The 13,043-nt window shown below is 42.2% G+C and overlaps 1 protein-coding gene across 3 annotated transcripts in view; it reads right to left on the bottom strand.

Annotated features, from left to right (window-relative positions):
• SYTL3 (synaptotagmin like 3) overlaps positions 1-13,043 on the bottom strand; it is a 97,674-nt gene that overhangs the window by 44,385 nt on the left and 40,246 nt on the right. For all 3 annotated transcript variants that reach the window (XM_083176574.1, XM_083176573.1, XM_083176575.1), the window contains exons 2-3: positions 10,005-10,178; positions 56-271 (exon numbers count right to left, since the gene is read on the bottom strand). In XM_083176574.1, coding sequence (XP_083032700.1) covers positions 56-271; positions 10,005-10,117 — 329 coding nt within the window. In that variant the 5' untranslated portion in view covers positions 10,118-10,178. The remainder of the gene's footprint in view (positions 1-55; positions 272-10,004; positions 10,179-13,043) is intronic.

A 13,043-nucleotide genomic window follows, 5' to 3' on the forward strand; every position in this document is an offset into this window, starting at 1 on the left:
ATTTCAGCTGCAAGGAAATACAAATAATGAGACAGTTTCCAGGATAGGAACATACCCATGTGAGCTGCAGACTGTACATTTCCACACAAGACTGCACCGGTAGACCTGACATTCATGGCAAACTTTGTGACTGCAGCCAATACAAACTGCGCCTCTGTCCAGCACCCTTCCAAGCACTTTCTGGCAGCGGGCACATGATCTCGCTTGGTATTCTTTGCTTGCACTTTTTGCTCCTTTCCATCTAAGTTGCTGTAAATGTGCTTTCAGCTTCCTGCATCAGACACATAAGACACCGGTAGAGACATTACTGACCAGCTAACTAAAGCCACATTTGTACCCAGTAATAAAAATAATCAATAAGCCTGGGTTAAAACACCAAAAATATATCCACTAAATAAAGGTCAAACGTAATAAATGTCATGTTTCCCATTAAAGTATTTAACAATGTTCTATGAGATTTTTTTTTTGTGGGGGGGGGATTTTATATTTACTGAAACCTGGGGTGCTGCTAAGGGGATAGTCCAAACCGTGGACTGCTGGACCAGGTTCCTGTAGCCACTTTGGAGATAGTAGGGTACTCACCCATCCATCACCATCTGGGGGTGTCCCAATCAGAGGGATGTAAGTGATAGCAATCATTGGGGAATCTGGGAGAGAAAGATTATAGCCTCTCTTTAAGATCTGGAAATGTGGTAAACCAGAATGGTCCAGACCATACAGTCAGATGGGAAGAAAGAGATTACAGCCTCACTTGATGGTCCGGACCATTACAGTATCCCGGATCATACACAGTGGTTATGATTGCTTCCGGAATCCGGTCTGGTTATGCATTCCAGGTTCTGGACCTTTACGGTTATTACCCAATCCCTGGAAAAAGTACCATCTTTTAAAGAAATAGCTAAAGTGAAATTATAAAATGTGTCCATAGGAAAAAAACAAAGAAAGTTCGATAGTCTATTAGTACAAGTTCCCTAAGAACCTTATGGGAGGTTACTGGTAGAAAACCACTTCATTTTGTGGCAGTGGTATGAGAAAAAAGGGCTTATTGCACCACAATCCTAGGAAACGTGCACAGAGGGACCTTGCTCCTCATTAAATATCTCCATAGGAGTTCATGATAATACTTCGTAGGTTATAGGTCCAACCTGACAAACAAATCATACAAATAGAACAACATTGAATATTTTATAAAGGAAAGAATACACTCTGGTGGATTTTATTGCCATTTCTTAAAGGATTAAAGCTAAACTGTACCCAAAATCATCAGGGATTGATATCCAAGGACTATTTAAAAAAAATCAAATGACTTTAAGTACCCCCTGGATGACCTACTTGGGGTAGATGTTGTAACAGAATTGTGCAGTAAACTTTAGTAAATAATTGGGTTTTGCCAGTTCTGAACCCTGGAAGAGGAATCTACCAAAAAGTCACATGGGAGAGTAAATATAGAACTGTACCAAAGACATTAAAGGACATCAAATTTTAAAATTTTAAAATTTTAAGTCAAGCGGTCAGCCTGATGATTTAATAACGAAGCTTATGATTCGGTTAATATAACAGAGACATCTACTGTACTTCTAGAATCGAAGATGCAAAATAAAAATGGAAAATTAAAGAATATATCCTTATTGTTTCCTAATGCAATACATCTAATCATGCTAAAAAAACAAGGTTAAATACTAAAAAGTAAAAATCTAAACAGTTCTTTAGAGTCGAGTGCTAGGGTAAGAGTGAAACTTTTTGTAAGACGCAGAAAAGGAAAAGAAAAGAACTGCATGGTTTTAGCAATGGACCATGTGGGTAGGTATATCCTTAAAACTATCAGGACCAATAATTCCTTAAATATGTAAAAGAAGAAAAGTTGCACTATTTAAATGCAAAAATAGAAATAAAATGTTAATGTTTTTGATTAATGGTTGACTAAACTATGAATGCCTTGATAGTTTAAGGCTGACAGTCCTCTTTCTTCAAATACAGGAAGTTCCCAATGGTCACTCCCACATGCTCTTAGACCAGGCATAGGCAATAGCCCCCTCAGCTGTTGTAAAACTACAGGTCCCATCATGGTGTGCCACAGATTTAGCACTCCCTAATAACAAAACTCTAGTAAGGCATGCTGGGACTTGTAGTTTCACAACATCCGGAGTCTCACTGGTTGCATACATCTGTTGTATAGGGTGTATGCATTATTCGATTTTCTTTTTAAATCATGTATTTTTTATGGTTTTCTAATAAACATACATACAACAGTGAGTAGAGACACACCTTTGCAGCTCTCCTAAGCCCTATGGTGATTTGCACACTGAAACAGTGATTTGCTATGAAAACAGCACTATAGACTGCAAGTGGAGGAATGGAATGGTGGGCAGAGTACATCAGCTGCATACTATTCCTCCACAAGGTTACAATAGTCTACCAGCCCTGGGTAAGATGCAGCATGTTGTTACGTTGTATGCTGAATTGACATTAGAAAAAAAAAAGTTTTTTTCACTGAAGGGTCGCTGCTAAGTGCGTTGTATAATTCATGGGGTGCTGCCAGCCTGCCACGTGTATCAAATAATTAATAGGTTGCTGCAAAGAGTGTCAAATAATTCATGTGGTGCTGCCAAGTGTGCCCTCTAATTCATGGGGTGCTGCCAAGGGCACTATGGAGGACTACTACTATGGGGATTACTAAGGGGGATCTTTATTAAAAAAAAAATTATAATTAAGAGAAAAAAATAGTTATTTTTTACTGAAAAAGTGCTGCCAATTATGCTGTATAATTCATGGAGTGCTGCAAATTGCGCCGTATAATTCCACACAGTGATGGGGGTGAGGAATCTTGCCTATGTAGAGGCAGTGCTTGTATAGTGGTGGCCCAAACAATCAGATAAATAATTTCAGACATAAGTGTAGCAGTCCCTGTCAATGATTGGTTTCTTAAAGTATTCATGTCCTGTTCATACAGCATAAGGGTGGGGGGGGGGAGGCCCAAGGATAACTCCATCTATGCACCCAGTGGCGCAAGAAGAAATTATTTCTTAAATGGTACTATAAGTACACGGCGTAGATGCGCGTGCTATAAGTGGACATTGCCATGTGTCATGAGGGAGCATCGTTATATGAAACTAGACGAGTGGTTACATGACAATAGGGGCATGGCCACATTATGCTACACACCGTAATGAATCTTACACATTATACCACACGCTGTAATGCCCATTACACATTAAGCCCCACACGGTAATGCCCACTACACATTATGTCCCACACCGTAATGTCCACTACACATTATGCTCCACACCGTAATGCCCATTACTTATTATACCACATGCCATAATGCCCATTACATATTATGTCAAACACCATGTCACATAAGTGCCACTGACCTACATGCTCGATGCCAAGAGTTTTGTTCTTGTTGGCAAAGGGAGTTTCATGCCATGGGGTGATTTACATGCTCAATGCCCAGGGGATGGGAAGGGTTTACATGCTTGTTGCCCAAGAAGGGGAACACATGTTCAATGCCCAGGGGGCTCCCTCCAACCTTGCTGGCTCATGCCCCTTTCACCACACAGCAGCACTGTCATGTGCAGGACTAAATAGCAGTGATCCCCCCTGCCCCGACCCAATCCTGCGCTATGCCGTAGGCTTCCCCCACCCCTCCGGTGGGACTTGGCCATTTTGAATATGGCACAGATTTGTGAGCCAAACAAGCTCGTGGCCAGGCAGCCAATCACCGTGGAAGCTTTTACGTGAGCTCTGATTGGCTCAGGAGTGATGCCATATTTGAAATAGCCGAGAGCTGATGGAGGGGTGAGGAAAGCCTGAGGCGCTGTGCTGCACTCCACTCTTCTAGTTTCTCAGTGGCGGTCGGAGGGATGGCGGAAGCCTGTGGTGCTGCTCTGCACTCTCCTTCACTTCGTAGCGGCAGCAGCCTCCTGAGGGGTGGAAGAAGTGAAGAAGGGGATGCGGGGTGGTACAGAGTACCGGCAAAATATTTATTAAAAAGGTACGTTGCACCACTTTGTACTTGCACCTCTTTTTTTTTTTATGTACTCATTAGAGCATTTTTTGACATTATTTATAAAGCTCATCCTGTCTGCCACTGCTTTTGCCGCCTGCTAGTGTTGCTTAGCTCAGTGATCCAGCTGCCTCAGTGCAACCTTTTGGTCTAAAAACAATATTGTGAGCTGTGAGGCGTTAAGAATAGACTGGGAATGAGTGGAAATTAATGTTATTGAGGTTAATACTGTATGAACAAACAAAACCCCCCAAAATCAGTGATTGTAGCTGTTTTTATGATAAAAAAAAATACAGCTCCAAAATCAAATTCCGAAAGGATGTTTTTGCCAAAACCAATCCAGATCCAAAACACAAAACTCGAAAAGTGTCCTGTGCTCCAATTAGAACTCTTGATTGATTATTAGCGATTATATTTTAATATTCAAAATCTTAATACAGATGTGTCCACATGCATCTAGCCTCCATATATATTAAACAGCCTTTCTAGTTATGCCATGCTGTGACTTTGTAGCAGAGAATTATTTTGTGTGAATTTTCCCATTAAAATGCATCTTATTTGCATTACTATGTGAGTAAGATGCCCAAGTAGAAGTTGCTGATTAAAAGTATATGCGAAAAGCCTATATTCTGCATCAGAGGTGAATGCACCTCTATCTTCATATGAAATGGAAGCGTTTTCGTGGAAAAACCCTGTTATTTAGCAATTTATATGCAGATGCAGCCACAGTTACACACAGAATATGTTCATAGGTGTGCACACGAGGGGTACTGGGGGTCCCCACCTAAAATGTCAGTAGTGCCGAGGGCCATTTTTACAGGGGGACAAGCTGTGCAACTGCACAGGGCACTGCACGGCTTGTCCCGCTGTTGCACTGCAGCTGACACGACTCTTACAGAATCTGTCACTATCTGGAGTGGGTGCAGTAGCAGCTGATTCTGTGGGAAGCGCAGAGATAATGCTGTGCAGGCACAGGCAGTGCATGATGGCTTAATATGCTGGCTCAGCTGGCTGGCCTGGCAATCATTACTGCACTTTTGGCATCGTTAGCCGCACAGGAGGACTCAGAGGGACGTTGGAGCTACACGGGCATCAGGGGGTGGAGCTAAATTGACTCAGGATACTGCTCACATTGCTGCTGTCAGGGAGGGAAAGGAGGAGCAGCTCCACACCCAGGGCATATCCAGTCAGTGAGATTACCCTCTGTTCCTAAGGCAAGAGTGAGTGGAGGGAGTACTACTGTGTGTGTGTGTGTGTGTGTGTTTTCTTGTGAACTTACAGTAAGAATGTAAGATGGGTTGGTGTTAGGATGGGGGAGTGAGGATTAGATTTAAGCACTAGCAGTGGACATACAGTTAAGGAGCCCATAGATGCTCTGTTTTTGCAGGCTCAGTTCTGTACTATGCGATGTGCGCTCCCACACATCACATAGTACGGTACAAAAAGTATGTGCTGCACATACTTTTTGTACTAGGTACACATCATATCGGATTGCAGTGCATGCACAAGGCATGCGATCCTATACGATGTGTACTTTAAAAGTACAAAACGGACCCTCAAAAACGGACCGTGTATGGGGGGCTTTAGGGCTGCTGGGGGAAATAGGCAGTGGAAAGGGAAGGTTAGGCCTCAGGGCAAGTGAGTGCATCAGTGTGATAGACTGCAGGCTGCAGGGTGAGGGAGTGTACAAGTGTGATAGAGAGCAGGCCACATGGTGATGGAGTGTGTCAGTGTGATTTAGCGCAGGCCCCAGAGTAAGGGAGCGTGTCAATGTGATTTAGCGCAGGCTGCAGGGTGAAGGAGTGCATCAGTGTGAAGGAGTGCATCAGTGTGAAAGAGTGCAGGCCGCAGGGTGAGGGAGCACATCAGTGTGATAGAGCGCAGACTTCAGGGTGAGGGGGCGTGTCAGTATGATAGAGTGCAGGACTAAGGGTGAGGGAGTGATTTATTGTGATAGAGTGCAGGACACGGGGCGAAGGAGCATGTCATTGTGATGGAGCACAGGGTGGGGGAGGGCATCAGTGTGATAGAGGGCAGGCCGCATGGTGAGGGAGCGTGTCATTGTTATAGAGCGCAGGATACGAGGTGAAGGAGATTGCTCCATCTACAGATCCCAAATGGCTGATGCTGTTGCTTTGCACCAGATAAGGTAGATAAACTGTAATATTTGTCTCCAACACCCTGTCCCATACTCGCTGTTATCACCCTCTTGCCACTGTCTGCAACATGTCACTGATACTCACACACCACTGTCACCCATATGCCACTATCACTCACTATCACTGTGTAGCATAATGTGTAAAGGGCATTATAGTGTTTGGTATAACATGTATTGGGCATTACAGTGTGTGGCATAACATGTAATGGGCATTATGGCATGTGGTATACTATGTAATGGATGTGTGACGTGTAATAGGTATTACGGTGTAAATTTTTGGCTTGCTCCTTCGGCACACACTGTCCCTATTGTCTCTATTTTGCAAAAATTTGTCAAGCCCTGGCAGGTATAATGGCCATTATGATGTGTGGTATTATGTGAAATGGGCATTATGTTGGGTGGCATTATGTATAATGAATATTACTGTGTGGCATTATGTGCAATGGGCATTAATTTGCTTGGCATTATGTGTAATGGGCATTACAGTGTGTGGCATTATGTGTAATGGGCATTTACAGTGTTAATTTTTGCACTGTGCCTTCGGCACACACTGTCCCTGTTTCTAGTATGTGTGGGGGAGAATAGTTCATTCTGAAGTGCATGTACATAAATTAGTCACCTATTTAGTTTGCATTGATTCACAGAAGGCTGTGAAGGACACGTCCAGTAGGTGGTGATGGACACGCCCCTCCGGTGGTGCATCCCCTAAAGAAGTGAGCTGTGCATGCCTATGGCTATGTTGCATATCATTTTAATCAAGAAGGTCTGCTTGTGTGTCTTATTCACACAGTGATCCAAAATAGATCAAGTTTGACAAAAAAAGAAGAGTTGCCAGAAGTTGCACAGAAACTAGATGTTGGTTTTATATTTTTATATTTTTCAGGGCACTAGATGTTGGTTTTATATGGTGTCTCTGTCTGTGGTTAATATTAAAGTGATGGATATATGCCAGCCCCAGATGAAAGGGTGAAATGTAATTAGAAAGAGTTGATACAGTATCAACTCCAGGTGTTGATATCCTGTCACACTAAAAGTGTACCATGCATCAACAGATGTTAATCTCTCGTGTAAAACACGGGAAATGAGTCACTATTACTAGGAATAAGCACATAAAGAAATTTACAGATGGGCACATCCTGATTGAGTGGATATGAATTAACTCTAACATGTAACGCTATTCACTCCCTTAATTGCTTCATAAATTAGTACAGTAAAATAAAAGTACTGATAAGGGCGGATTCAGTATTAAATTCCGGCAGTCGGGATCCCGGCGTTCAAAATCCCGACGCCGGAATCCCGACCGCCGAAATCCCGACAAGGGGGGACGTGGATCGCCCCCCCCCCCCCCCCCTTGCGGGCTCGCTGCGCTCGCCACGCTTGCAACGCAGCGGGCCTGGTGCTTCGCTATGCTCGGCACCCTAATTTATTCTCCTTCCGGGGGTGTCGTGGACACCCCCCAGGGAGAAAGTGTCGGGATTTCGGCGGTCGGGATTTTGAACACCGGGATCCCGACCACCGGGATTTACACTGCATCCCATAAGGGCAATCTGTATTTGCCATGATTTTGTATTTGCATCATTTCTCCATCCATTTTAGAGCAATATTCAGAACTTTACTACATGTAATCTAACACCCACCAACAACTATGCCCAAAAGCAAAAAAGAATACATTTATAAACAGTAAACACCAGTGCTGTAACAAGGCTCTAAGGCTCCGGTACTGGCCACACAGAGGGTGTGAGGCCATCTGCACAAGGATGAGCAGCGCTGATCGGTGACATAAGTCTGTTCCAGTTGCCGGAGGCAAGATAAATATTAGTGCCCCCCAAATAGCTTAATCAGTACGGTGTCAGTCTCCAATAAGACAGGTCATGGGTTCCAACACAGGGTGGGAAACTTACCAAAATGATGTCACAAGGAGGAGTCAGCCACAGACGTGATATCAACGGCTTTCAATTAAATGATTTAAACTTGCAGAGGAGGAGAGGTGCCCCCTTGGGAGCAGGAGCCAGTTGGCAGATGACTCCATTGCCTCCCAGAGTTACGTCTCTGGCGCTGATGTACCCGCTGCACATTCTGGGTACTTTGCTGCGCAGATGCAAGGCCTGTGGGGGCAGTGATGGTGCCAGGGCCAAATTAAGCTTTTTGTGGGTCTGCAACACTTATGACAGGGAGGCCCACATCAAGCCCTCCAGCACAACAACTCCTGTACTGCCCAGGAATCAGCAGTCTATACTACTTCAGTTGTGGGACTGTTGTCATTCACTGCAGCAAAGGACAGCGGTCAATGGCAGGAGTAATCTGAATTCCCTCACGGGTGCTGGTCAGATCCCCCAGGATGTGGCTGATAACACTGTGGCTGCAGCAATGGTGGGTGCACAGTCAATGTGCTTCGGTGACAGACCACTGGTGGCAATTAAGAGTCCTAATCAGCTGTTCTTGCAAATTGTGGCTGGTTAATAGAAGCCCTGGGGTTTAAAGGCTGCTATGCACTAAAAGAGGCAAGCGCAGAGAGCCTCTCTAATACTACGCAGTGCAGCAGTATGCTGGTTAGGCTTGAGGGCCCCCCTTAGACAGGGGGCATGTTGTCCAAGAACTCCTCACTTAAGCCATCTCTGCATTGTGCAACTAGTGATGGGAAATCTAGTTTAGTTAGGTGATTAGTTTATCATGAACTACAGTAGTTTACTCAAAAGATCAGTTCAATACAGTATTTCACTGATGCTTGAACCTTACTTAGAAAAGGTGATTAGAATGATAATTCTATTCTTTTGCACATACAGTAGGCATTGCTACTATAAGTTAATTGGATGAGTTATACTGTAGTTTAAATGATCAGATATGATTAATATGTTTATAGTTTTTAATATTTTAAAAGAGCAGATATTTATAAAATAAAGTAGGCGATCTGTGCTCTGCAAAGTTAGTACAATTTTATTTACTTGGTTTTACTTCCTTAGTTAACTGAACATGTAAATGAAAGAAGCCCAAATTACAAACAGCTATTTTTCTTTTAAAACAAATTAATTCGAAAAAAAAAACAACAACTTTTCTTTACCCCAATCACACCAATTTAAATCACTGGGCCAATTTGAGTTAAAAAAAAAAGACAAAAACGGGGATCGTATCACTAGGCCAGGTCCATCTGACCAAGACCACGCCCACACCCGCTAGCTCTGCCCATTTGGCACAGTAGGTGCTAATTTGAAGAAAGAAAAAGTTGAACTGAATGAACTCCTGAACTTCTCATGACGGGCGTAACTAGAAATTCCTAGGCTCCATAGCAAAAGTTTGTAAGGGCCCCCTATTTAGCAACTGATGGTAATAAATGTATGTAAAACATATTACTTAGAGAGTAAAGATGGTCCCCCTTCAGCTCTGGGCCCCATAGTAGTGCACCCCTTGCACCTATGGTAGTTATGCCCTTGACTCGTGATGATATAATTAGCAGCACCACCTTTGGTAGTTTAGAGGTTGAATGTTAATAAGAATTGAGTAGCATGCAACTGCAGTAGCACCCATAAACCTTGTATTAGTGAATCATCTACTAGACCTCCTGCAATGGACATTAAACCTCTACCAATACTTTTCCACCATCTTTACTTTCCCATCTCAATATAGTTTTTTCCCCTGTTCTGAATCAATAATACATCTGCTTGGCTTTCTATTTATATAGTATATTATTATTTTCTTTTTAGTGCTCACTATTTTTATAGCTCCATCACATATGCTGAAGCAAGTGAATTTTAGCTGTCATTTTTATTTGGTGTAGAGTTTCCTTGTAATTAGACAGCTCTAAGTCATTAAGCAAAAATATAAAGATAATGTATTGACAAGTACCTTATTCTTTCTTCTTCTGCTTTCTGGAGTGTCTGGTCTCGATAAAGGACCTCCAGTACCTTCTCTCTCTCAAGCTCCTTCAGAAAGCTTAAACTGAAATCATCAGCCATCATGTCTCGAGTCCAGAAATTTCCACTATACTATAACTTCTCTTCTTGATTAACAAGCCATTGTCTGGAGAAAGAAAGGAGCATCCATAAATGAACCATCATGTATAAGAACAAGACAAATATCATTCAACACAGGTGTCATACAGTACGTGTACTGGATTATTGTTTTAGAACAGAGTTCATGCCGTACAAGATCTTGCTCTCTCTGGCAAATAGAGCAATAGGTTTAGCACATTAGATGATAGCTGCAGAAGGCGTTCACTCAAGATGCAAAGCAAATTCTGCATTCATACATCAGGCAGGAAAAAAAAAAAAAACTTTACCTTTCTAGAATGAACATTTAAATTAACAATAAAAAAAAAACAACGCTTCAAGTTAAGAAGTCACATTTATTCCTGCACCATATAATGCAGCTTTTGGAAACATAATCACTTACTTGTAATAAAGTAGTAAGAATATAATTATATAACGTGTAGCTAAGTGCAGCCATTCACTAGACACAGCTTGCAGAATACCTGAAAAATGCTTTACTTTCAACCATCTGAGCCTCGGTGTTAAGTGTAGCTCAGCGGCTATGGTTTATAGCTTTTACAAAAACATAATAGAGATTAATTGCATTGTATATAGAACAAACATTATGTAACAGATTGTTTTTGTACAGAAAAATAAAATGCAGAACTGTACATCAATACCAGAAAGCAGCATAATTGTAAACAGCAAATAAATACTCTAAGGCAATAAAGACAAAGATAAATCAGAAAGATAGGTTTTTTAATGCTGCTGTAGATACAGTACATAGATTTTTTTCCCCAATGAATTGTGATTATCATTTCTGAAGTACAGTGAAACACCTTTCTTCCAAGATTCCTCTTTTTGCACTTTGTGAACTTAAACATTCTTAGTTATTATTGTTATTAAAAATAATATGGACGTGAAATGGGTATGGGTCAACCTACTGTAATGTATGTCACCCTTCATACTGTCGAACTACAAACCGCGCCCCCAAAAAATATGATCTACAGATGGAGCAGCTCCCGTCAGAGCTGCTCCTGACAATAGAATCGCCACCCACTGCCATCTGCCGGAAGGGGCATGCGCACAAGACTCTCACACACCCTGTTTCTCCACCGCCCTCTGCAGTTCCCCCCAGTTGCCCCCGATCCCTGCCCGTCTCCTTGAAGTGGAGATGGGCAGGGAAAGTGCTCCCCGCGTGCATGTGAGACTTATGTAATCAGGTGGTGCATTACACTCATAACGTTATTTTCATGCAGAATTTTAATATGCATACCGATACTCACTGGTTGAAATTTGGTGCAAAACACTTTAGAGTATCATTAGACCTTCTTAACCCCTTCAGTGGTGTTTTTTTTATTTTAGGGAGCGCTCCCCACTGGGCGAGTTTTCTTGTCTCCTAGGGCAGCACAGTTGAAGGTCAGCCGCTGCCTGGCCCTGCGCCTCGGCACTCCGTCCCTGCCCCCGGCTTGTCATAAGCCAGCGCCAGAGACTTCAATAGAAAAGCCAGAGGGGAGGAGGAGCAGGGAGGAGGAGGCGCGGAATAGGAGATGGAGCCGGGCAGCTTTGAAGTTGCCTGAGTTCAGCGATTGAACTCAGCAGCGCTGCCCAGCTCTAAACAGTGGCAATCCCGAGAATTTTACCAGGCTTGCCAGACTGGACACAAGGGGTTAATAAATCTATAAAAATCTCCAGAGAATAATTTTTCTTTTTAATGGATAAAATATATAATGGAATATAAAATAATAAAACAAAAGCTAAGAAGAAAGAAATCCTAGAGCAGTTTGATTTTTGTGCTTGATTTTGAACACCAACCTGGACTCACTGAGACATTTTAGATGTTAGCATTGAGATGCAGGTTAGTCTCCTCCACAGTTTATAAGCATTATCTAGATCTGGGTTGGGAAGCATTGTCCTTTAGGAGTGAGGTTGGATTCCCCAGCTCCGTTGATTCTTTCTTCTCAGCTTTTGTTTTATTATTTTACTAGCGACCCACACCTACTTTGCACGGGTATATTTTCGTTAGTACCGGTGAGGTTTGTAAATAAAAAAATAAGAAATGAGTGACATAAAAATTTTTTTTTTTATTATATCAACGTTCTTTTATTGAAGCATTACAAAATAATTAAATACAAATAAGTCATGCACATAGTCCAGTATACATTTTGTACAATAATTTGTCAAAATAAAAGAGTATACCATTCCATAACTTCAACGTGTCAATGTCTTTGTTCAATTACAGTGTACAAATACAAGGGAAAAACAAACCAAGATAATCATGTGGTGGGACAAGTCCACAGCCAAGATAACATCCCTACCATGTACAGGCCCAAATGAGTGGGGTATGCATTTAAGGTCAGACAGTATTGAGATTGGGGGATCTTGCATATAAATCCGTGTTTCATACATTTATAGACCGGGACCTGTAATTTTTCCAGGGAACAAAGGATTTTTTTTATGTAACATGCGAAAGGAACATTGGAAAAACATTCCCCACTTAGGCCAACTCCAGCTACATTAAGTGTTTGACCTTGTGCGTTAGGGCCTTATTCTAGTTCACTCTTAGAGGCAAATTCCTTCTTAGCTGGACAAAACCATGTGCACTGCAGGGGGGCAGATGTAACATGTGCAGAGAGATTTAGCTTTGGGTGAGTTATTTTGTTTCTGTGCAGGGTAAATACTGACTGCTTTATTTTTACACTGCAATATAGATCACACTTTGAAGAAAAACCCCACCCAAATCTAATTTTCTGCACATGTTGCACATGGTTGTGTCCAGCTAAGAAGGAATTTGCCTCTAAGAGTGAACTAGAATAAGGCCCTAAGTACTGATCATGGCAAACTTACTGGGAAGTGGACTCATTTAAAATTAAAATGGTAAATTTGTGGGAATCATTGGGATTCTGGGTATTTCCAG

The sequence above is a fragment of the Crinia signifera genome, chromosome 3 (assembly GCF_055691185.1).
Source record: "Crinia signifera chromosome 3, ASM5569118v1, whole genome shotgun sequence".
Lineage (NCBI taxonomy): Eukaryota > Metazoa > Chordata > Amphibia > Anura > Myobatrachidae > Crinia > Crinia signifera.